Raw genomic sequence first — 25,927 nt, 5'->3', positions numbered from 1 at the left:
TTCTCTCCAAGGTTATTTAGTCCCTATTACAGTAATCTATTTACTGTCTGTCTAATATTTCTACATCAGGCTAAAAGCACCGAGACCATTGACCAAATGCTGAATTTGAGAAAACGTGTCTGATTCTTTAAAATATATTGCATCGTTGCCTACTTTGCATTATAACCTCAGGATTGAATAAAAACAATAGTTTCATATAATTTATTACACACCAAATTTACAATGAAATGGACCACGAGCTCAGAGCACATGAATGGTTCGAGTGCGAACAGCCAACATGGCCAATCAGGTATGTATTACAATTGGTAAATTCAGCGAATTGGATGGAAATCCTCCAGAATCTGAGCATATGTCTTTTTTTCTGCAAAATGAATGAGAAAGAGAAAAATTTAAGAAAAACACCTATTTCTTAGTATTGTGATCTACCGACAGACCCAAAATATATGCCACACTCTTTATTCAAGAATATTAGTGGAATCATGGCTTTGAAATGTAGAGAACCAGAATAGAAGATGGTAAAGGTTACGCTACAGTTAAACTAAATCCAACTGTCAACACACTTGTAAAACAAAATTAATGGGAATATGTATGAATTAGTAGTCTCAGGAATTATAAGAAAATTGGTAAAGTTTGTAATATAGTCAATTTAGGTGTTATATAAATTAGAACAGGATGATGGGAAAATAGGCCAACAGTGGAGATGGCTGAAAGGCCACTTAGAAAGAATAAGCTATTACTCAGAGGAGGGAAGTGTTTAGATTCAAGACATAGCTTGTTGGAGTGGGGATAAAAAATGGATGTTAGAATACAGATTAAGTGCAGGAAAGCTGATCAGAAGATGAGTCAGGACAGAAGGACAAGACTATAAAATCAGAGCGTGCAACTATAGGTTGAGAAACTTACTACCGTGTACAAGATATTTTCTGTGTGTCCTGTCCTGATCTGAGCCGTAATTAAAAGGGTGTCTGGGTCCCAAGTGAAAGCCAGATTTGGGATGCAGGTTAAACATACAAATTCTTCCAAGATGGGCATTGTTGGCAAGGCTGGTATTTATTATTGAGAGCTGAGGCAAATCAGATGAAGCAGTTCAGAGAACAAAATGCTAAGGAACTCAAGTGATATACTGACCAGAGAACATGAAGTTTCCTTTTCTAAACAACATACAACATGGAAACAGGCTCTTCAGTCCAAATGCTCTATGCTGAAAAAGATGCTTATCTAGGATTGTCCTATCTGTCCGTCTTTGGCCTGAATTCCTCTAATCCAGGGATTCCCAACCTTTTTTATACTATGGACCCTTACCAATAACCGAGGAGTCCGTGGACCCCAGGTTGGAAATCCCTGCTCTAAACCATTCCTATCCATCTAAATATCTTTTAAATGTATTTTATTGAAATATGGCAATTTTATGATCACCACAACAGATTCTAGCTTCTTAGTTCAGCCTTATTACCTGAATTTAAAATTCCCCATTTGCTGTAGTGGGATTTGAACTCCTGCCTCCACATGAATGGGGTACACCAATAATCAATACACCATCACTCCTATTACTTATAGGCAAACTTTACAAGGTGGAGTTCCGACATAGGCGGTCCCAAGCCCGACTGCAAAAGGATGAGGGTTGGGCATAAAGCCTGTAAAAACCCAGTGCTACAGAAACACCAACCGAAGCTCCAAAGACCACGTCCCTAGGAGAGGAAGGATTTTCGAAGATAGGCTACATCTGAAGTCAATTTGAGAGGTTGTTCCAGGATAGAGGACTCTGGTGAGCTGTTGATTCAAATAATTAATAAGTAATAAGTAAATTTGTTTGTGCAGAAGTAGACCAAAGTGAGGTGAATTCAGACAGGCTGAAATAAATTGGTACCATTGTCTTAATTGTCCTGAAACAAATTGGCTATAGACACTGATTCTGGAGGACATTGCAAAACTCTGAGTTTAAAGGCCACAAACAAATACACAGTTTAAGTTGTACATAGCCTTTTACTTCAGGCCTGATCCAAAGCGAAGAATTGCTGGAAAACTCATCGTCACGTCACAGTGTGGTACTTGTCATCCAATAGAATCTTAAGCTGTGCTACTGCACCGTAGTAGCATTTGTTCATATTTTATTTTCATGATATGCCCAGAAGAGATTGATAGTTACATGTAAATTTCGATGTTTTCATGGGAAGAATAGGTAATTTGTTGCATAATCATCAATACTGTATGTATTTCACTTTAATATACCACTTGCAAATCTGAACAGATTAAATTATGGGAAATACTTATATGTAACTTCAAATAATCACCTCTCCTGATTGAATAGTAACTTTGTTACTTTTGATACATGGTGCATATTAATTAGCACAAATAATTCCTGTTTTTAAACCACAACCTTTAAATCCTATGCCCAAAACTGCCCTTTTGCAACTGACTGCATAGAAATATAATGAAAACTATAATTTTAGGAACAGATGTTGCATGAATATACTGGTAATGTTTATAGCTTCCTGCGGCAGAATGCCCACAAACAATGTTGACTTATGAGTTTTCAGAGAAGTTTTGAATATATTTTTGCACTTATTTTTAATGGGATATTGCAGGCTTTTCTTTATACCAACCTCAGATTCTACCGTAATGTGATTTCAAAAAAATGTTTAAGAAACGTTACTGACGTTAGTTTGTGAGTTGTTGAGCCATTTAGACGAGTAAGGTAGCAGCTTTTGACACCGAGTGCCACCTCAATACAGAATGGGAAACTGAGCTTGGAAAATTGTTGGCATATGGTACATGCTCCAAAGATTTCTACATTGTGAACAGTAATTCCAAAAGGCACAAGGTAATTCAACTAATCACATACCTTTTTCAGAAAAGTCAGTTGGATGGCGCTGAATATAGTCCATCATTTCTTGATCCTTTTTGGCATTCTTGTAGTTTTCTATCTTTCTAAGGTGATAGCCAATAAACCAGCCAACAGTTAAATAGAGAAGCTGTCGGTGAACACCTGCAAAGAGAAAGATTTTTCTTTTCCTTTTGTTTGACATAAGATTAAAAATGTGACTTGTCACTCACAATTCCCTCCAGTAACTTTCCTACAACTGAAGTCAGGCTTACTAGCCTGGATTTCCCTTCTTGAACAATGGAACAACATTAACCAGCCTACAGTCTTCTGGCACTTTACAGCAACCAATATTATTGTAAATTGTGTTTCCGTCTTACCCTGAACATTCAATTTATTTCCAATCATGAGAAATATTGAGGTGCATCAATCAAACTGTCTGATAACTGTCAAAATTATAAATAAAATCAATTAAATTATATGCTCTCTTTAACTCAAATGATCTAAAAATACTTATTGCCAAACCTAATCTCTTGACATTCTTAAACTTTATTGAAACAAATTTTATTCCATTCAGTTCTCTCTGACCATTCTTGTATTCCTCCCACTTCTACTAAAGATTACATAGCTTTCTACTCTTAATTTATTCTATCTAAGAACTTTAGAAGTCACAGAGTTGTACAGACTGGAAATTTGCCTTTTGGCTCAATTTGACACACTAACCAAGTTGCTTCTTGCGTTAGACCCATTTGCCCCTATAAATCTTTCCTATCCATGTGCCAGACAAACTTTGCAATTGCACCTACTGCTCCCACCTCGTTCCAGATATGCACTCCCCTATGTGTGAAAACGCTGCCGCTCAGGTCCCCTTTAAATTCCTTCTCTTGCCTCTTAAATCTATGCCCTCTAGCTTTAGGCTCCCTCTTTCTTCTTGTCTGCTAGAGTCAGCTCTCAGTGGAGCATAGGCCATTGACGACCTCCCATCTCCAACGTCCTCCGTTCTGAGCCAGTTTCTCAAGGATGAACAAGGAATGTCTCCATCATCTAATTTTGTCCTCGACACCTCTCCTCTGTGTGTTCTTTGGACGTCCCTTTTTCCTCTTTCCTTAGGGATTCCATTTTAATGCCTGCTTGGTGATGTTGGTGTCTTCCTCAAGGTGTGGCCAATCCACCTCCATTTCCATTTGCGTATTTTAGACTCCCTCACCCTGGGAAAGAAAACTGTGACCATTTACCTTACCTATGCCCATCATGACTTTACCTCTATAAAGATTATACCTTAAACTCTGATGCTCCAAGAAGACCCATTATTTCTCTTTACAACTCAAGCTCTCCTACCCTGGTGATTCTTTTCTGCAACTTTTCCAACTTAATAACTTCCTTCCTATAGCTTAGCTACCAGAACTGCACATAGTATTTCAACTGTGATCTCTCATTATTTTTAATCACAAATAATGTCTACATTAAATTGCAGCTGTATCATTTTAAATACAGATTTAGGTCAGCCAAAAGAACAATGTCACAGGATTTAGCAGATTGGTACACTTTAGGCCGATTACCCAATATTTGATGGTTAGCTTCTTACGCTAACTTTTACAAAAATCCACATTTATACATGCAATCGATGGATCAGTAAGCGTTGAGTATCTTCCACACAGGAAATAATTAGCCTTTGAGTTTTAATGTACAAGGTTAAATAATTTTTAAGTACGCAACTGGGGAGATGAGAAAATGAAGATGTTACTATCACAGAAGATGATGTAATATTTATAAAATGATAATACAGGCACTAAATTTTGCCCATCCAGCTGGTCTGGGTATGAGGGTGGATCGGTCTAAGTGGAGAGGTTGAGAATGGCTTCTTCGGCAGTGAAATCCAGGTCCGAAGCAAATCGCTGAGCGACGTGTTCTAGGCCCAGAGCAATTTGCTGCAGTGAGGTTTGGATCCTAATGCGAGGAACAATCTAAACGCCTGCCCATACAGATTGGAAGGGCAAAGTGTTGAAGTTGGGGAAGGTTGGATCGCTCTGGACGCCAAACCAATTTGGAGAGGTCGAGAGTGGCCTCTTCAGCAGGGAAATCTAGGCTTGGAGCAATTCGCCAGGGTGGGGCAAGGTTTGGACAATTTAAATGCCAGCCCAGATAGATTGGGGGCTACTTTCACTGTAATGCTGGCTTTGGGCCTACTCCGAGGATTTGGATCTAAGTACTCAACTTGGTTCGGAATACACAAAATGCTGGCAGAACTCAGCAGGCCAGACGGCATCTAAGGGAGGAGGTAATACAACGTTTTGGGCAGAAAACCTTCATCAGGAAGGGTCATCTCTCCTGATGAAGGGTTTCAGCCCAAAACATCGTATTACCTCCTCCCATAGATGCTGTCTGGCCTGCTGAGTTCTGCCAGCATTTTGTGTTTTTTATTTATTCCCAGCATCTGCAGATTCGCTCGTGTTGGTTTGGAATACTGTTGTTTTTGCTCGATTCTATTGCTCGCATGATTTGTTTTTTTCCCCTCCCTCTTTCTCTGTGCGCATTGGGGTTGGTCTTTATTTTTTTTTAAACTGGCTTCTTTCAGATTCCTTGTTTTGTGACTTCCTATAAGCAAACAAATCTCAAGGTTGTATAATTTATATATTATCTAATAATAACTGTACTTTGAATATTTGAAAATAAAAATATTTTACCAAATCTTGTTACATGCAACAATAACAAACCAACGCCACTCCTGAACCCTCCCAACAAATCCTTCCCTAATTGGTCTACACTGAATTAACTGTGGAAGTCCGACACCTTACTGCCCTATTGTCTTGTTTATTATTTATTGTAATGCCTGCACTGTTTTGTGCACTTTATGTAGTCCTGGGGGGGGGGGGGGTAGGGCTGTAGTCTAGTGTAGTTCCCCTTGTTCTCACCTACCACCCCACCAGCCTCCAGGACCAACATATAATTCTCCGTAACTTCCGCCACCTCCAACAGGATCCCACTACCAAGCGCATATTTCCCTCCCCCCTCTGCTTTCCACAGAGATCGCTCCCTACGCAACTCCTTTGTCCTCTCATCCCCCCCATCCCTTCCCACTGATCTCCCTCCTGGCACTTATCCTTGTAAGCAGAACAAGTGCTACACCCGCCCTTACACTTCCTCCCCCACCACCATTTAGGGCCCCAGACAGTCCTTCCAGGTGAAGCAACATTTCACCTGTGAGTCAGCTGGTGTGGCATACTGTGTCCGGTGCTCCCGGTGTGGCCTTTTATATATTGGTGAGACCCGACGCAGACTGGGAGACTGTTTCACTGAACACCTACGCTCGGTCCGGCAGAGAAAGCAGGATCTCCCAGTGGCCAATAGACAGTAGGTGCAGGAGTAGGCCATTTGGCCCTTCTAGCCAGCACCGCCATTCAATGTGATCATGGCTGATCATACACAATCAGTACTCCGTTCCTGCCCTCTCCCCATATCCCTTGACCCCACTATCTATAAGAGCTCTATCTAACTCTCTTGAATGTATCCAGAGACTTGGCCTCCACTGCCTTCTGGGACAGAGAATTCCACATATCCACCACTCTCTGGGTGAAAAAGTTTTTCCGCATCTCTGTTCTAAATGGCCTACCCCTTATTCTTAAACCGTGGCCTCTAGTTCTGGACTCACCCATCAGCGGGAATATGCTTCCTGCCTCCAGCGTGTCCAATCCCTTAATAATCTTATATGTTTCAATCAGATCCCCTCTCATCCTTCTAAATTCCAGTGTATACAAGCCCAGTCGCTCCAATCTTTCAACATATGACAGTCCCACCATTCTGGGAATTAACCTTGTGAACCTACGCTGCACTCCCTCAATAGCAAGAATATCCTTCCTCAAATTTGGAGACCAAAACTGCACACAATACTCCAGGTGGGGTCTCACCAGGGCCCTGTACAGCTGCAGAAGGACCTCTTTACTCCTATACTCAATTCCTCTTGTTATAAAGGCCAACATGCCATTAACTTTCTTCACTACCTGTTCCACCTGCATGCTTGCTTTGACTGGTACAAGAACACCTAGATCTCATTGTACTTCCCCTTTTCCTAACTTGACTCCATTTAGATAGTAATCTGCCTTCCTGTTCTTGCCACCAAAGTGGATAACCTCACATTTATCCACATTAAACTGCATCTGCCATACATTTGCCCACTCACCCAACCTGTCCAAGTCACCCTGCATTCTCATAACATCCTCCTAACATTTCACACTGCCACCCAGCTTTGTGTCATCAGTAAATTTGCTAATGTTACTTTTAATCCCTTCATCTAACCATATAACCATATAACAATCACAGCACGGAAACAGGCCATCTCGGCCCTCCTAGTCCGTGCTGAACTATTAATCTCACCTAGTCCCACCTACCCACACTCAGCCCATAACCCTCCACTCCTTTCCTGTCCATATACCTATCTAAATCATTAATGTATATTGTAAACAGCTGCGGTCCCAGCACCGAACCTTGCGGTACCCCACTGGTCACAGCCTGCCATTATGAAAGGGACCTGTTAATCATGACTTTTTGTATCCTGTCAGCCAGCCAATTTTCAATCCATGTCAGTACTCTGCCCCCAATACCATGTGCCCTAATTTTGCCCACTAATCTCCTATGTGGGACTTTATCAAAAGCTTTCTGGAAGTCCAGGTACACTACATCCACTGGCTCTCCCTTGTCCATTTTCATAGTTACATCCTCAAAAAACTCCAGAAGATTAGTCAAGCATGATTTTCCCTTCATAAATCCATGCTGACTCGGACTGATCTTTCTACTGCTATCCAAATGTGTCGTAACTTCCTCTTTTATAATTGACTCTAGCATCTTTCCCACCACTGACATCAGGCTAACTGGTCTATAATTCCCTGTTTTCTCTCTCCCTCCTTTCTTGAAAAGTGGGACAACATTAGCCACCCTCCAATCAGCAGGAACTGTTCTTAAATCTACAGAACATTGGAAAATGATTACCAATGCGTCCACGATTTCTAGAGCCACCTTTTTAAGTACCCTGGGATGCAGACCATCAGGTCCCGGGGACTTATCAGCCTTCAGTCTCAACAGTCTATCCAACACCGTTTCTTGCCTAATATAAATTTCCTTCAGTTCATCCTTTACCCTAGTTCCTTTGGCCACTATTACATCTGGCCACACATTTTAATTCCACATCCCATTCCCATTCTGATATGTCTATCCATGGCCTCCTCTACTGTCAAGATGAAGCCACACTCAGGTTGGAGGAACACCTTATATACCAGCTGGGTAGCCTCTAACCTGATGGCATGAACATTGACTTCTCTAACTTGCGTTAATGCCCCTCATCCCCTTCTTACCCCATCCCTGACAATATTCGTTTTTTCTCTCTCTCTCTCTGCCCATCACTCTGCCTGTTCTCCATCTCCCTCTGGTGCTCCCCCCTCCCCCTTTCTTTCTCCTGAGGCCTCCCGTCCCATGATCCTTTCCCCTCTCCAGCAATGTATCACTTTCGCCAATCACCTTTCCGGCTCTCAGCTTCACCCCACCGGTCTTCTCCTATCACTTTGCATTTCCCTCTCCCCCCACTACTTTCAAATCTCTAAGTATCTTTCCTTTCAGTTAGTCCTGACGAAGGGTCTCAGCCCGAAACGTTGACAGTGCTTCTCCTTATAGATGCTGTCTGGCCTGCTGTATTCCACCAGCATTTTGTGTGTTTTGTTTGAATTTCCAGCATCTGCAGATTTCCTCATGTTTGTTTTTTTTTCTGTGTTTTTTTTACGTAGTTCAGTCTAGTTTTTGTACTGTGTCATGTAACACCATGGTCCTGAAAAACGTTGTCTCATTTTTACTATGTACTGTACCAGCAGTTATGGTTGAAATGACAATAAAAGTGACTTGACTTGGCATTTTTGAGTTCAAGGTTTAAATACACATCAGATTCACCATATTAATTCTGTTACCAATGCCTGTGTTCACTGTGAAATAGACCAGTATTTATGGTTTAACGAGAAAAATACAAGACTACAGATGCAACACACAAAATGGGAGGGAAACTCAGTGGGTCAGGCAGTATCGGTGCAGGGAAAGGGACTGTCCATTTCCCTCCACAGATGCTGCCTGACTTAGTGAGTTCTTCCACATCCAAGTTTATCTGCCCTTGTGTTTGAAGGTAATTGATGCCTTAAGACTCAGATCCCAAATCCCAGTCAAGAGAAAATCTGTGGATGCTGGAAATCTGAGCAAAACACACAAAATGCTGGAGGAATTCAGCAGGCCAGGGAGCATCTATCGAAAATAAGTACAGTCGACGTTTTGGGCCGAAACCTTTCGCAGGACAAAATCCCAGGCTCAGGTTTCTGTCCCGCAGCTTTAGGACCTCAGACTCATACCTGGTCTGAGTCTGAACCCCATCTCCAAGCCTCTCCCCAGGCTTGACCCCTCCTCCAAATGTGATACTAAAGTTTTATTCCATCCACAGGACTAACTTATCCCCAGTTTTGACCTCCATTTCCAGGACTGACCCCCAGCCCCCACAGATTTCACCTCATCCACAGGACTGAACCCCAAAGTTTGACCCCATCGGCAGAAATCACCAGGGTTTGACTCTCCCTTCAAGTTCTCACACCTAGGTTTGATCGCATCCACAGAACTACTTACTACCACCACTCCGAGGTTTATCCCCAGATTTGAACCCACCCCCATTTTTGACACCTCCCGAGCTCGATCCGCGGTCGAGGGTTAACCCCTTCTCCCGGCCCGCAGCTGCAGGTTCCAGCGGAGTTTCTTGAGCTCTTCTCACCGGATCCGAAGGCCGGCCGCCGGTTGAGGCCGTTCTGCATCAACGAAGCGGTCCAGCCGACGAGGCCCAGCCAGACGCTGTTCCGGTTGACTATCCCCGGCGGCGGTAGAACTTTCGCCTCAGGCGGCAGCAGCCCCATGTCCGCACCGGCTCCCGGACACTAACGGGGACGGGGACGGGGACGGGGACGGGGACTCAAGGGCGAACGCAGGCGCTTTCGGTACGCGCCTTTAGAAGCTCCGTGTAGGTCTCCCCGTCGGGTACAATCGTTCCGACCCCTGCGCCTCTTCTCGAGAGGAATTAGATTCAGAATTGGGTTGTTGTCACATGTACCAAGATACAATGAAAAGCTTGTGTTGCATACTGTTTATACGTACCACTACATTCAGGCAGTACAAGGGAAAACAGTAACAGAATGCTGAGGAAAATCTTTGTAATCCGTAGCGCTGTGGAGCCTCGGTATTGATTGCATTCAGAACAGGGATTAATATATTTCTGGATATTAAGGGATATGGGGAGACAAGAGTTTGCAGATGCTGGGATCTGGAGCAGAACTGAAAACAAATTGCTGGAGGAACTCAGTCAGTCAACCATCCCTTTGCTTACACATACGCTGCTGGATTCGCTGAGTTCCTCCAACAGTTCATTTCTACTCCATGGTAAAAGGCTGGCAAATGATATGGAGGTAGATCAGCCATGATCTTTTTGAATGGCATTCAAACTCCAGTTTATTGTCATCTAACTGTACTTAAATACAACCGGATGGAACAACATTCATCCAGCCCACTGTGCAGCCACACTGCATATATCACACACAGCAGATAGAACAAAACATTATCACAATTAATAATTAATAAAATATAATAGAAAATGCACGTGAAGTGCGCAGCACAGATGAACAGTAAACAGTTCGCTGTCCTAGTGACAAGTTCTCGGTGGCGGCAGAGTATTCATTAGTCTCAAAGTCTGGGGGAAGAAGCTGGTACCCAGCCTGGCAGTCCTACTCCTGATGCTTCTGTATATCCTTCCTGACAGAATTAGGTCAAAGAGACAGTGGGATAGGTGGTGGGATCCTCAACAATGCTTCAGGACCTGTGTATACAATGCCTCCAGCTAAATGTCACGAATGGGGGGAAGGAGACCTCGGTGACCTTCTGTGTCTTTTACCATCCTCTGTAGGGCCTTACAGCTTCTGTACCACAGAATGACACTGACGATAATGCTCCTGCAGAAAGTTGTTAAAATGGGGCAGGGAGTCTTGCATGCCTTAGTCTCCTCAGAAAGTGTAGACATTACTGTGCCTTCCTGACCAATGAGGAGGTACTCTTGGTCCTATGTCTTATTTGCTTATGCAGTAGTTCAGAATCCAGAAGCAAAATACTTAAAGACATGCTGGAATTTGAAATTAAAATAGGAAATACTTAGCAGATCAGGCAGCATCTATGGAAAGGGAAACATTACTGATTAAAGGTTGTTGACCTAAAATGTTAACTCCACTTCTCTCTCCACAGATGCTGCATGGCCCATGCATCTTTGATATTCTGTTTCTATTCTCCCTCAGGTGGAGCTTGCCAGGATAGGTAGTCAAGTTGATTGATCTTATAAGTTGCATATGTTGCAAAACTGAAATAAATACAGAAAATGCTAGGATTATTCTTCAGATCAGGATACATCTGTGGGAAAAAGAAACAGATAACATTTCAGACACAAAATGCTGGTGGAACACAGCAGGCCAGGCAGCATCTATAGGGAGAAGCACTGTCGACGTTTTGGGCCGAGACCCTTCGTCAGGACTAACCGAAAGGAAAGATAGTAAGAGATTTGAAAGTAGTAGGGGGAGGGGGAAATGCGAAATGAACGGAGAAGACCGGAGGGGGTGGGATGAAGCTAAGAGCTGGAAAGGTGATTGGCGAAAGTGATACAGAGCTAGAGAAGGGAAAGGATCATGGGACGGGAGGCCTCAGGAGAAAGAAAGGGGGGGGGGGGAGCACCAGAGGGAGATGGAGAACAGGCAAACAACTAAATATGTCAGGGATGGGGTAAGAAGGGAAGGAGGGGCATTAACGGAAGTTAGAGAAGTCAATGTTCATGCCATCAGGTTGGAGGCTACCCAGCCGGTATATAAGGTGTTGTTCCTCCAACCTGAGTCTGGATTCATTTTGACAATAGGGGAGGCCATGGATAGACATATCAGAATGGGAATGGGAGAAAATAGAGACTGGGAACATATATAAAAGAATGCAGGAGGTGCAAAACATAGAGTGGGAAAACAGGCCCAGCAGGTTGAGTTGGTCATGTTCTCCACTCCTAACCTTCTTCTGGGTACGTTGCAGCATAGCGGATTTAACATTGAACTCAGCAACTGCAAACAACTTGATTTCTGTGTATCAGCAGTTTCTACAGTAGCCTCTTTAGCCACCTCAGAACTCACAAAATTGGAGAGGGTGCAAATGACCCTTGACTCTGAGGGAATGCTCAAGATGAAGACAACAGTTTGAGTATCACTTAATTGAATGCAAACCGTATCAGTAGTTCTGAGATTGAGAAGGCAATATTTAATTGCTAGGCTTTTTTAAATGTCAGTTTTTGATATACTGTAGTATGAAGAGATACTAGTTTATAATATTTGAACTCTGTGATAAACAGGTTAAGATAATAAAAACAGCCCAAGTCCGTTGTTGCCATGGTTTTAATTCAGAGCAGCTCCTATCATTCATCACATTTTTGTTTTCCTGGCCTATTGGGGAATGTTACATTCGACTTGGTGCTGAGGATCATTTAGTGTTGTCTAAGATAAAAGGAGGCAAAAGTAACAATACTGAAAACCATTTCCTTTATTGTATGAATGAATTTCATGAATTTACCTACACTAATCCCAGTCATTAAATGTTTCCACTTTTATACAAACAAAAAAAAATTGATCCTGCACTCGACATTATTTTTTGGTAATTTCCCCAACCTGATTATGTTTAAATATACCAAAGGATTTTAACATTTATAAAACAAGTTTTCCATGTTAATGTACATCAACTGATATGACAGAAATATTTTTGGTTCTTAAATTTATCATTAGTACCTTAGTATATTTGTTTTTAAAAATGTACAAGAACAGAGATGTATAAAAGATCCCTACTTTCTTTAAAGAAAAAAGTGAATGCAGATATTACAAAAATGATGCAAATGTTTCAGAATTTACTGTTAAAATGTATGGCTGTCCACAATGCACAAATTTTTGCATTTCAAAATACATTACATCCAGTGACATGTTTTGGAGGGCAACACTTATATTCACAAGAATAATAATATCAGAATGGAATTTACTTAGAATACTGAAATTTATCTGAAACTCTACACGGGCATGGTATCAGGTGCTGTTAATAAAAGGACAGAGAAAAATCATGCTGTTCCCTTCAGTTAGACTACCATAGGCTTAAAATGGTACGTGCCACAGCTGCAGTACTTTCATTTTATTTTGTATTCATAATTTTTATATGTTTATGATTCTTGTATTACATCCATAAATACTCCATTGCCCATGATTCTGCCATATTCCATTAACACACAACTCCAAATTAATAACACAACTTAAACTACTGTGCCTTCATCTTCCTGTCAGTCGATGTCTCCTGTAGGACGGATATATACAGCCTAATCCACGCGTAGGTAGTTCCCAGTGAACAATATACAGAGATGAGCAATAGTGGTACAAAGGGAAATCTCTGCTGCCAGGGTGTTAGAGGATAGATGATCTCACAAATTAATTGCAGGGGAATAAGACCATTGAGGTAGATGGATTCAGGCCAGCTTAGAAGTGTTCCTTGTTTCCTGGATAAGTAAAAAAACACTCCATTAAATTTTAAGGATTTTACACATTTTCAAAAACTCACCCCCACATCAATTTTAGGTTAGCTAATTTTAAAGTTCAAAGTTCATTTATTATTGAAGTATGTATATGATATACAACCTTGAGATTAATATTCTTGCAGGCATCTATGGGGAAATAAAGAATAAATACAACAGAATCTATGAAAAATCATACATATCAAAGGCAGAGTCCATAAAGTGAGATTGCAGTTCAGTGCTGAAGCACGTGCAGCCATCTTTGCCGGCCCAGAATCAGAACCAGGTTTAGTATGAAGTATGTTATTTTTCAGTAGCAATACATTTTATACACAATAAAAATGCCCATTATGTCCATTCAAAAATCTGCTGGTGGTGAGGAAGAAGCTTCCCGCTCCCTCCTCTTTTTTTCAAACATGATTCCCCTCGCCCTGCCCCTTTCCTAATCTCAGTCCACAACAGAGACTCATATCAGGTTGAGTGTGTGTCTTCAGACTCCTGTACATCCTCCTTGATGGTAGCAACGAGGACAGGGCACGTCCTGGGTGACGGAGATCCTTAATGATGGATGCCGACTTTTTGAGGCATTGCCTTTTGAAAATGTCTTCGATGCTGGGGAGGCACGTACCTGACACGTATATGCCTTGCTCCACACTCGCAGTCTGGACAAACACTCAATACTGTTGTGTCTCTCACACCCAGACATCTTTCTATATAGTATTTCATTTAAAGGTACTTAAAAGGGCTCAAGGAATTCATCTCTGAAGAAGCTTTAGTTCATGTGTTCTAATATCTTTAAGTGGCATTGTAAACAATCTTTTTGTTTGAAACTCTCATGTTAATTGTTTTAGAAAGTTTTTGTTACATTAAGAGGTTCTATAAATGACAATTTGTTAGTGTTGGCCATCACTACCAACAGAAAAAAGAAGATATTGATTTTAGAATATGAGGGCCCCAAGACAATAGAAGATACACAAAAAAGTCACCACTGAGGTGTATTTTTAAACACTATAATATTTAGCTAATGATGTTGTAGAACCATATACAGGTGTATATGGCTTTATGAATGTTCACTTTGCGCCACTTTGCTTTTACAAAAGACCTACATTAGTAACCTGTTTTCACATTACAAAGAGGATTTTCGCTTTTACGAAAATTTTTCCCATATAAATTAATGGTTCTTTGCTTTACGGCATTTCGGCTTAAGAAAGGTTTCATAGGAACGCTCTGCCTTTGTAAAGGGGGGGGGAGAGACACCTGTATTATTCATATGGCAAAATGGTTCCTGAAGGAGGGGATTTCAATTTACCTGAATAAAGCTCGCAGAGCAGAGAAGCTGTATATAGTGAAGAGCAGCATCAGGCTGATTTTAATCGGCATCTCTAAAAAGAAAAACAGAAGTCAAAAGCACAGCACCAACCTCAATGTGAGATGCATAAGTAATTCACCAACCTGTCACAAACAAGAGAAATTCTGCAGATGCTGGAAATCCAACACACCCAAAATGCTGGAGGAACTCAGCAGACCACGCAGCACCAAACATCTCGTGTTTCTCCCTCCCCTCTTCCCCACCTTTTAAATCTACTCATCTTTTTTTTCTCCAGTCCTGCTGAAGGGTCTTGGCCAGAAACATCGATTATACACTTTTCCATAGATGCTACCTGGCCTGCTGAATCCCTGTGTGTGTCACCAGTGCTGTACTGTTATTGAATAGCTAGAACAGAATGCAGCACACAGACAGGCATTTGGCCCACCATGTCTGTGCCAACCATGATCCCAATCTAACTAATCCCATCCATCTACACACCCTCTTTTTCATGTTTGTTTATGTGTCCATCTAAATAGAGTACCTCCTAAATTTTGCCTTGGTACCTGCTTCTATCATTTTCCTGGCAGTGTGTTCGAGGCATTTACTACTCTAAATCTAATAAAAAAAACTTGCCTTGCATATCTCTTTTAAACATTCCCTTTCTCACCTTAAACCTATGCCCTCTGTTATTTGACATTCCTATACCGGGACATAGCATAGTTGCAGGGTTAAGTGCCTGCTGGGGGATGGGTGGGAGGAACGAACGGACAAGTCATAGTGAGAGCACCCCCATGGAAACTGTAAAGGAGTAGGGAGGGGTAGATGTGCTTAGTAGCGGGATTCCATTGAAAAAGCCAGAAATTACAGAGATGATATCGTACTGTGTAAAAGACTTAGACAGATATATATAGCTTGGGCGCCTAAGATTTTTGCACAGTGTTGTACTTGTGGAGCGGAGCGTCAGTTTGTAAATCTGGTGGAAGCAAAGGATGTTGGAAACGGTGAGAGGTGAGCACAGGAGGAGGGGTGTGGGACAGGAGGCAGAGAAGGAGTGTCAGGGGCAGGTTGGCATGGGTACAGACATACCCAGGCTTAAGACGCCAGACAAGGTTATTTGATTCCAAGCAATTGGTTTATTGATCATTACAGAATGTCCCTCTGGTGTGTTCCACTCCCTCCCCTCTCCCTTCCCCTTTTCCCAACCATGATTCCTTTCTCCTTGTACCCTTCCCACTCTCAGTCCACAATAGAGACCCATATCAGAATCAGGTTTACCATCACTCACAGATATCATATGTTATTTTTGCAGCAGCAGTACTGTGCAATACATAAAATTACTACAGTAATGTGTAAAATTCTTGGGCACGCTAGCTAAATATATGTGCATAAAATTTTTGCACAGCACCTTCTGTTAAATGCAGAGGCTCATGGGGTAGTAGGTGAGAATAAGGGGAACTCTATCCTTGTTATTCTGGGGAGGATGGGTGAGGGTAGACCTGCAGGAAGTAGAAGAGATGTAATAATGGGTGGTATTGAAAGCAGTGGTGAGGAGGGAGCCCTGTTTTCTGAAAAAAGTGAACATCTCAGATGACCTGGAATAGAAAGCCTCATCATGACAATAGAAGCAGTAAAGGTGGAGGAACCAAGAGAAAAGAATAGTATCTTTGTAAGTGACAGGGTGGGAAGAGGTACAGTCGTGGTTAATTATGGAAGTCAGTGCGTTTGCAGAAGATGTTGGTGGATAATCTGTCTGCTGAGATGGAGAAAGAAATATCATAAAAGGGAAGAGAGGTGTCAGAAATGGACTGAGTAAATTTGAGGGCGGGGTGGGTGGTGAGGGGATGAAATTTGAAGCAGGAAAGGGACCAACGCAGTCGTAAATGTAGTGGAGAAAGAGTTGAAGAATGTGCCAGCGTAGGTTTGGTACACAGATTGCTCCATGTAAGTAACAAATTATTCTTGGGTGATCTGACAAATCTATTGTCTCCAGGTTGTCAATCACCTAGATTCCACAGCACTTTCAATAAAATTTTCCAAAGTTCTACTGAATAATCCCAATTTCACTTCCTAGCTCTAAATTATACACCTTTTTTTGGATTCCGATACCAAAAGAAGTAGTTTCCTTGTTTTTATTCTGAAAGAAATAAAAAAGATTGAGTGGCCACATTCAGTGGCTCGAGTTTCTGTGATTTTATTCCATGCAATCTTTTTAAAGCTCTTGAATAGGTCTCTTCCTCAACTTTCTAAATACAAAGACGACAAACCAGGTTTAAGCAGTCTGTTAATCCTTTCAACTGTTCTTATTCATTATGTTTATAATATTTTATTATAATTATGAACCATTCTTGCTAATCTGTAAATCAATATTTATTTTCTAAAAGGTGGTACCTAAAAAAAATACACAATATACTTCAAATGGTGATTCTTTTTAATTGAAGCATTGCAAAGCTTTGCATAAAGGCCATGCTCACATTAGTATGAAAAGTAATTTAAAAAGCTGTTTCTCCAACAATGATGCAGTTATACACACGTAACAAATATTTCATGTAGCTGAAGCTTTTAGTATTTGGGAAGTTTAGATTAAAAGCTAGCTCAGTTGCTTTGTAAGTAAAACTGCCAAATATTATACGGCTAATCAAAGTTCAATAGGTAGACTTTGGCAAGTGCCATTCTCAAGAAGGGTAGGAGTCAGGCAAAGCAATACTGTATTAGTGGCATTTTCTCCCAAGATCGGTATTCAATAACCTCACCTACATAATGTCTTTGAGAAAGGGGAAGCTGGAGATAGGGGGAGCTACACTGTAAAAAAAAAAGACATCTGTTGCCCAACAGTGTGTGAACCACGTAATTAAAGTCACCATTTGTATTTACTTTTGTGCATTTGTCTTCCCTCTTTTAGGCAATGAGATTCTGAGGCTTCTTCAGGATGAAGGGGGGCTTCTTCATGGTCAAGGGTATATGGTGAATAGATTGCCGCACCACAACCTAACCTTAAGAGCATTCACTGCCAGAGGAAGTCACTGGATAATAATGAAAAAGGTTAAGACCAAATGAGTTTTCATCCTGAGCAATGCACACAAAATGCTGGAGGACCTCAGCAAGTCAGGTAGCATGGAGAGGAATAAACAGTTGTCATTTTGGACCGAGATTCTTCATCAGGACTGTCTTCTTCAAGAATTTTAATTCTCCTCTCTGTACATAAAGGTTCAGATACTAAAACGGAAATGCTAGAAAACCCAGCCAGTTTTGGCAGAATCTGTGGAAAGAAGAACTAGTCAACATTTTGGGCCAGCGACCCTTCCTTGGAACTGTGGCATGAAGGAGAAGAATGGAGACTTTACTGTTTAAAACAGAGCTGGGGGAGGCTTAAGGTGTACATATACAAAAGGCTATATGAAGATAGGTTAAGAAAGTTCAGATAATGAGGAACAAATACTGACCATGAACAAGACATTTCAATAGAAAAAGGATGAGAAATTGACATAATAATGGGGGAAAATGGGAATACAGTTTACCTGAAGTTGGAGAATTATATAACAGCACTACAGCGCATCACAGGCCCTTTGGCCCACAGTACTGTGCCGACCTTATAACCTACCATAAGATCAATCTAACCCTTTCCTCCTACATAGTCCTCCATTTTCCTATCATCCATGTGCCTATCTAAGAGTTTCTTAAGTGCCCCTAATTTATCTGCCTCTATCGCCACCCATGGCAGTGGCTTACATGCATCCATCATGCCGTGTAAAAGACTTACCATCCCCCCCCCCCCCAATGCATTCCTCCACTCAACTTAAAATTATGCCCCCTGGCTGTCCACTCTATGTATGCCTCTTATCATTTTGTGCATCTCCCTCGCTCTAAAGAGAAAACCCCTAGCTCACTCAACCTAACTCCACGATACATGATCCCTAATCCGGGTAGCATCCTGGTACAACTCCTCTGCATCCTCTGTAATTCACACATAAAATAGAAAGTATAGCACAGGGACAGGCCTTTTGGCCCATCGTGTCTGCACTGCCCACAGCAGGACTTGGTAACATATACAGCACTGTACAAAAATCCTAGACACAAATATATAGCTAGGGTGCCTAAGACTTTTGCAGAGGACTGTAGTATACCCCACCCTCCACTTATTACCCTCCAGGTCCTCCTCTTTGCTGAATACTGATGTGGTGCTCATTTGGTGCTGCACCCGCTTTGCTGCTGAGCGGTCTGACACTTTCCTAGGAACCTCTTATTTTTTAATGTATGCAAGTATGAAATGCCTTGGAATTTCATTCTAGTGCCTAGGTGGAAGATAAAATGTTGTTTTACAGTACTGTGGAAAATTCTTAGCAACTAGGGTGCCTAAGACTTTTGCACAGTACTGTAGAGCATAGAAATCTACAGCACATTACAGGCCCTTCGGCCCACAATGTTGAGCCAACCACGTAACCTACTCTAGAAATTGTCTAGAGTTATCCTACCGCATGTATTTGTCAATGTGGAGCAGAGAAAGTTTGCAAATTTGGCAGAAGCGAAGGATGTTGGAATTGGTGAGGGTGGAGTGCCAGTGGAAGGGTGTGGGATGGGTTATAGAGAGAAGAAGTGCCAAGGGTAGGGGTTGGCATGGGTACAGACACACCCAGCCCTGAAACACCAGGCAGGGTCATTTGATTCCAAACAACTGGTTTACTGATCACTGCAGAATGTTGCTGTGGTGCTTCCTGCTCCCTCCCCTCTCCCTTCCCCTTTTCCCACCATGATTCCCTTCTCCCTGCCCCCTTCCCACTCTCAGTCCACATTAGAGACCCTTAGCAGAATCTGGTTTATCATTACTCACACACGTTATGAGATTTGTTGTTTTTTGTTTGAGCAGTACTGTGCAAAACTCTTCAACACCCTAACTATATACAGTATACGTGCCTAAGACTTTTGCACAATACTGTAGTTCACTATAATAGTGGAGAATGCTGCAGTTAAGACAGGTCAAAACAGGAGTGGGATTGAGAACTAAAATGGTGTACAATAAGGATCACCTTTACATATTGAGTGTGCGTGCTTGTGTCTGGCCAGGACATACTGAAGGTGGAAAAAAACTAAAAGAATTTGCAAAGGCTCCAATTGACACCTTGTTCAAAATCAGCTAGGTTAGCACTAAACTAGGACTATCTAGTTTATCCATTTTAGTAACTCACCAGGCAAACTTACTCGGTTGAAACACTTGTAGGGTATTTCTTCATCACTTTTAATAAAGGAATTAACAATTAACAGATTGTTTTACTTCTTAAGGACAAGCACATACTAAATAGTTATTAAATTTCCTTACCTGGTCCCGTGAAGAGAAGTGGGAAGAGGGAAAAATGCCCGGTTGTTACTAAGACAAGGTATATTCCTGCATCTTTTCTGTTTTCCACAGCAAACAAGCTGAGGGTTTAAAAGTAAAAAAGAACATGAGACTTGGGAAGTATGTGACAAAAGAATCCTGCGTAAATGCTAAATTTTAACTGATAATAAATATACAGCAGCACTACTCTGAGTTACCTAGATGAGTAAGAAACTCACATTAAATATTTTTCAGCACCTACTTTACTTATTGTTAAATATGTAAGATCTGGAGCAATTATATGGTAAAAAGGTATCTGCATAACTGCCAGTTGTGACTGATGAGCTAGATCAGTTCCAGCTGATCTAATGGACTACCAGGAAACTTCTAAAGAACATCTTTAGATTAGTGCTTCAGCTACTGTTCCCTCTAAACTGTATGGGTGTGTGGTTGTGCAGAAACTGAAAAGCTCCCACGCACACAGCCTTTGTTGCTGTGCAACTGGAATTGTTTTTATATAATGTTAATATCATTTTGAAATCTATTAATATAATTGTGAAATACCTTGTAATTAATTACATTTTAATGAACATAATCCATAAATTTTCTAAATAATAAACATACCATAACTTTACTTTGAAACATTTTTAAACTTCAACATATTCACATCTTCTGTGTTTCAAGTTACAAAACTGTTTAAAATTGCAACAATAAACACAATAATTAAATTAAGAAGTTCACAGATATGTTGAACTATGTGCTTGGAAACAAAGAATTTGAAGAATTGTTGATTCTTTTTGACACTGTTGGAACATTTCAAGTTTCTAGTGCTGACCGCGAATATGCATTCAATCTTATGAATTTATTCAAATGTAAATCCCAAAACAGACTAGAAGTGGTACATTTGGATGATCTAATGGGGATGAAGACTTATGTTCCATCTGGAAATGAAATTAATCTGGATAGACAATGGATATGTAATAAAAACAGATGAGAAAAGGCTTACAAAACTTGAAAGATTTTCTTTGTTGTATTGAATTTTATTATACCCTTCAATTAATAAATAAAATCAAAAGTATGTGATTTTTCAGTTTTCTTTCTAAATATTCATAGAATGCATGTTTAAAAAAAACCAAATTTAACATGCCACGCAATTTTCGGCCATGTAAAAAAAATCCTGCTCAGAGCAGATGTAAAAACAATATTAGAGGGAACATTGGCTTCAGCTCAGTAAAACAGTGATCATCCACTTAGGCATCAATGTCCCAAAAGGTAAGTATTAAATTTAGATCTGAGTTCTACTAATTAGCAGATATTAGAGTTATTGAAACTAGTGGTCTTTAAACTCTGACTTAAGAATGAGGCAACATGAGAAGCTACAGCCAAGTATAAGTCCCGAAAACACAAACATAAGCACCAGGTATGGCACTGGAGTGGCCAAGTTGCTGGATTTGCCCCCAGAGTTCTGTAACATTAATGCAGAGGTATGAGCTTGAATGCCATTTTGGGAACTGGGGATTTTCTGTTCAAATACTTAAATAAACCCGGGACAAACAGCTGGTATTGCTAAACTGAAGAATGAAACTAACAGATGTGCATATATTTAGAGAAGGAAATTCCTTGATCTTAATTAGCTTCTCACTTATAGACGTCTCCCGCCCACCAATGTGGTTATCGCACTCCTGCCTTCTCAGTTCAGGAGCAATTAGAAACAGAAAATGAATGCCAGCCTTGTTAGTAACATGCAAATTGTGCACATGAAAAAGAATTATAAACAAGTATAAATGAAAATGAAAATAGTTCCAGATTGCTATTACTTGAATTGGATTGCCAGTGACGGTGACCTACATGTGGCTTTTATTTAAGTATCTCTATATCACTCCATCTGATACCCGTCTGTCATAATAGTAATACATTGCACAAAATATTACTTCCAAACAACATTCTCCAACCAATGAAACGTAAGGTACCTCAAAGGCAGTATAGCGATGAGAATAGCTTTTTCATGTACATGCCAGCCAAACATGAATGAGCCTAATGCGCAAAGGATTAGGCACTGAAGGAATCCTCTGGGTCCTCGAGGTTTTAGCCAAAGATGGAAAATAGCAGGCTTGAAACAGAAAATACAGTGATACAAGCTATTAATAACTGAAACTAAAGAGGGATAATGTTTTCTCTCAGCTATATCAGACAGACCTTTTTTTAAAGTCAATGTTACCCGGGAAACTTAACCTGCTAGCTTCCCATCAACAAGAAGAAAATACACTCGGTGGCCAATTTCTTAGATACTTCTGAAACTAATAAAGTGGCCATTGAACGCATGCTTATAGTCTTCTGCTGCTGTAGCCCACCCAGTTCAAGGTTGAGTATTCAGAGATGCCCTTCTGCACACCACTGTTGTATTACGTGGTTACTTGAGATTTGTTGCCTTCCTGACAGCTTGAATCAGTCTGACCACTCTCCACTGAGCTCTCCCATTAACAAGGCATTTTTGTCTGCAGAAATGCCGCTCACTGGATGCTTTTTTTTTGTTTCTGCATCATTCTCTGTAAACTCTACAGATTGTTGTGAGTGAAAATCCCAGATCAGCAGTTTCTGAGATACTCAAACCCTGACAATCTTTCCACGGTCAAAGTCACTTAGATCAGATTTCCTCCCGCATTCTGACATTTGGTCTGAACAACAAGTGACGTTGTCTGCATATCTTTATGTGGAGTTGCTGCCACACAATTGGTTAATTAGATAATTGCATTACCAAGCAGGTATACAGGTGACCCTAATAAAGTGGCGAGTGAAAAGTTCAAAGAATATCATGAGTGACTGAATCGCACAGTGTGAATTGTGAAAGAGCATATGCTGGTACTGACCATTATCGAGAGCAATGTGCAGATCAGCGTTGCTAATGGTGACACAGAAGGTAGGACAGCATGCTGGAACTCCTGGACTAATCCTCCTGTCATTGATGCCTTTGAAAATAGATCAGGATCCAGTAATTTCAGCTTCACAGCTGCAGCAGTAGCAAAAGATGTCTGTCAGATACTAGAAGAATTAGTTTCTCATCAATAAAATAAGTTAATAAGCAGTTACAGTCCAGGCATTAAGGCTATTGAAATAATATAATGTTAATCCAGTAAGAATCAAGATCTGAAATATAGATTCTGGGATTATTAATGGTTTTTAACATGAAGATGTGAAGTTAATTTTCATTATTATCAGCATTTTTAATGTCTGCATAGTACATGTTTGATGGCCATACCAATGATGGACAGTACTTTATCCACTGCATTGTACACAGCCCAGAAATTTGGGGCCCAATATGCATGACAGAGGCCTCGCTTGAAGGGGAAAAGTCGCGCAAGCACCTGAGGCAGCTGACCCTGAAAAAGAAGCAAAGCTTAATTATTACGCAGTTTGGGCAATTTTTTTTATCCTTGCAATGAAATTCTCTAACAAAATATATCATTAAGTAAAGACTTAACCACATGGCTTGATAGTTACAATATTATATGTTAGAATTATGTATTTTCAAACTAAAAACATGCTGATACACAGTCTATTATATATAATCTTAATTTAAAACATATTGCAAATAATCCAGTTTCAAATATATGCTTTGACTTGCTTCCACAAAAAAATCCATAATTCAAACTTATTTTCCAATATAATAATATATTTCCAACAAACTCCATATTAAAATTAACTTATTAAAATATTTGAAAGGCATTATTTACACCAATCCCAAAGAAAATAAAATCCAAAAACAATTTATTGCAGAAGGTAAAAATAGCCTATTAGTTATACTGGTCCCAATAATGGGATACTTAATTCTGACATAGAGTCGGCCCTCCTCATCCGCGGGGGATTGGTTCCAGGAACCCCCCACGGATACCAAAATTCGCGGATGCTCAAGTCCCTTATTTAACATGTATCAGTGCAGTGGTCTTTAGGACCCAGCAGAACCCCGGACTTTATTTAACATGTCTCCGTGCGGTGGGCATTAGGACCTGGTGGCACAGCTCTGAATCCGCAGTGTTTCTGTTCACTAAAATAATCACGATTGCGATTGAAAATAAGGTGGAAATAATAAAGTGATCAGAAAGAGATGAAACACCATTGGTCATTGGAAAAGCATTAGGCTACAGTTGGTCAATGATCAGAACAATTTTAATGGAGCATGTGAAAGGCCCTGCCCCGATGAAAGCTACAATTATTACTAAGCAATGCAATGGTTAAGTTATTGAAAAACGCATGTTTCTTAAGTGTTTTATATGCATAGAAAGGTAAAATATGTACTATATATTAAGAAAAACGTTTGACTAACTGACGCTAAATAATACCGGATGTATCTGTTCCGACTTCAAATCTTACTTAAAGGTGGACTCATGAATGGAACTCATTCATAATCCGGGGACTGCCTGTACTTTTAAGTCATTTCTATATTACTTATAATACCTAATACAATATAAATGCTATGTAAGTAGTTGTTGTACTGTACTGTTCAGGGAATCATGACAAGAAAAAATAGTCTGTACACACTCAAGCAACGAGTGCTGGAGAGAGAACTTCCAGGTTTTCCTGATCTGCTGTTGGTTGAATCCGCGCATACAGAATCTGCGGATAAGGAGGACCGACTGTATACTGACAATGTGGAAAATTCAATATCTGTCATTAATGCATGATGAATCACTTACTCAGAACCACAATCAAGATTTGGAGAGATATAACTGGCATTGAAGAAATTATTATAGATAGGATATTAGAAGATAGGATATTCCATTTATATTGCAATCAATGAGCATCTCCATCAAGATAACCTTTCAGGGAAAGGTTGTATCATAGAAGCCATTTGCCCCATGTAGTCTAAAACAGCTAGTCCTCCTCCCCTGGCCTTTGTGCATAGCCATTTGAACACTACTAATGAACCTGCCTCCACCAAATCCAGCAGGGCATTCCAGATCCTAACCACTCCTAATGTAAAAACAAATGTTCATCACTGGTTTGCTTGCTGATGAACTTACATCTCCACTGCTTTTTGATTCTTCTGCTGGTATCTATGCAACTGGACCCTTCGTGGTTTTAAATACTTCTATCAGCCCACCTTTCAACTTCCCCTATTGCAAGGAGAACCTCAGCTTCTCCATTTTACCAACATTAAGTAAAATTTCTGTTCCTTTAAATAAATTTTATAATAATATTTGGTGTGGAGTTGCCATTGAGTAGAAATGTAGATAGACTAGTCACAAGAATGTCATGGCTGCAAGAAGAATAATAATAGGAATAATAATATTTTGGCATAGCTAGATGGGCCCAAGGGCCTGTTTCTGTGCTGTAGTGTTCGAGGACTCTAGGAACCTAGAGGCTTGATATTCCACAGCCACTGTTCTAGCATCTCCACAGGTCATAAGCCAATGAGAAAGATGACTTCTTTTAACTTGTAAAATAGTTGCAAGTACAATAGCACTTTAGAACCTCAGCACCACACAGGACAAAGCCAGTTAGTTGACTAATTTCCAGCTAGGTGCCAAATTGTGACTGAAAAATGTGGCATTGACTGAATGCATTACAGTAAGATCTATTTTTTTTGGCTGTACTTCCAAATCAATAACATCCACGATTTAAAAAGATCATTCAGATCCATGATCTTCAAACACCATTGAGTATGACTCGTTAAACAATGTCACATACATTTCTGCTGGGTGTAAATAGCACTTTCACCATTATAACAGACTACAACGATCAGTTAGGAAGCTTAATTCACATCAGGAAAGGTACAGTTTAACAATGCTAGTGAGTGAAAACCTTCAACTATAATTTGGAATTAAAATGTGTTTTATGTTGATGTGTAGTGTGGACAAACTGTAA

The 25,927-nt window shown here is 40.5% G+C and overlaps 2 protein-coding genes across 7 annotated transcripts in view; both read right to left on the bottom strand.

Moving 5' to 3' along the window:
* Positions 1 to 187: 187 nt before the first annotated feature.
* On the bottom strand, positions 188 to 9,880 carry ndufc2 (NADH:ubiquinone oxidoreductase subunit C2). Its single transcript, XM_059963931.1, has 3 exons — positions 9,609 to 9,880; positions 2,843 to 2,986; positions 188 to 361 (listed from the first exon to the last, which is right to left on the bottom strand). The coding sequence occupies exons 1-3, from the start codon at positions 9,745 to 9,747 to the stop codon at positions 312 to 314; spliced, it is 333 nt and encodes a 110-aa protein (XP_059819914.1). The 5' UTR covers positions 9,748 to 9,880; the 3' UTR covers positions 188 to 311.
* Positions 9,881 to 12,424: 2,544 nt separating this feature from the next.
* Positions 12,425 to 25,927, bottom strand: part of alg8 (ALG8 alpha-1,3-glucosyltransferase) — a 65,791-nt gene continuing 52,288 nt past the window's right edge. For 5 of the 6 annotated variants that reach the window (XM_059963922.1, XM_059963924.1, XM_059963919.1 and 2 more), the window contains 6 exons: positions 23,322 to 23,442; positions 22,933 to 23,072; positions 22,036 to 22,175; positions 20,069 to 20,166; positions 14,758 to 14,830; positions 12,425 to 13,433 (listed from right to left, as the gene is read on the bottom strand). In XM_059963922.1, coding sequence (XP_059819905.1) covers positions 13,199 to 13,433; positions 14,758 to 14,830; positions 20,069 to 20,166; positions 22,036 to 22,175; positions 22,933 to 23,072; positions 23,322 to 23,442 — 807 coding nt within the window. In that variant the 3' untranslated portion in view covers positions 12,425 to 13,198. The other variant, XM_059963925.1, reaches the window with a different exon arrangement.

This window comes from Hypanus sabinus, chromosome 3 (genome assembly GCF_030144855.1).
Source record: "Hypanus sabinus isolate sHypSab1 chromosome 3, sHypSab1.hap1, whole genome shotgun sequence".
NCBI classification, from domain to species: Eukaryota; Metazoa; Chordata; class Chondrichthyes; order Myliobatiformes; family Dasyatidae; genus Hypanus; species Hypanus sabinus.
This window is presented reverse-complemented; position numbering and strand designations above follow the sequence as displayed.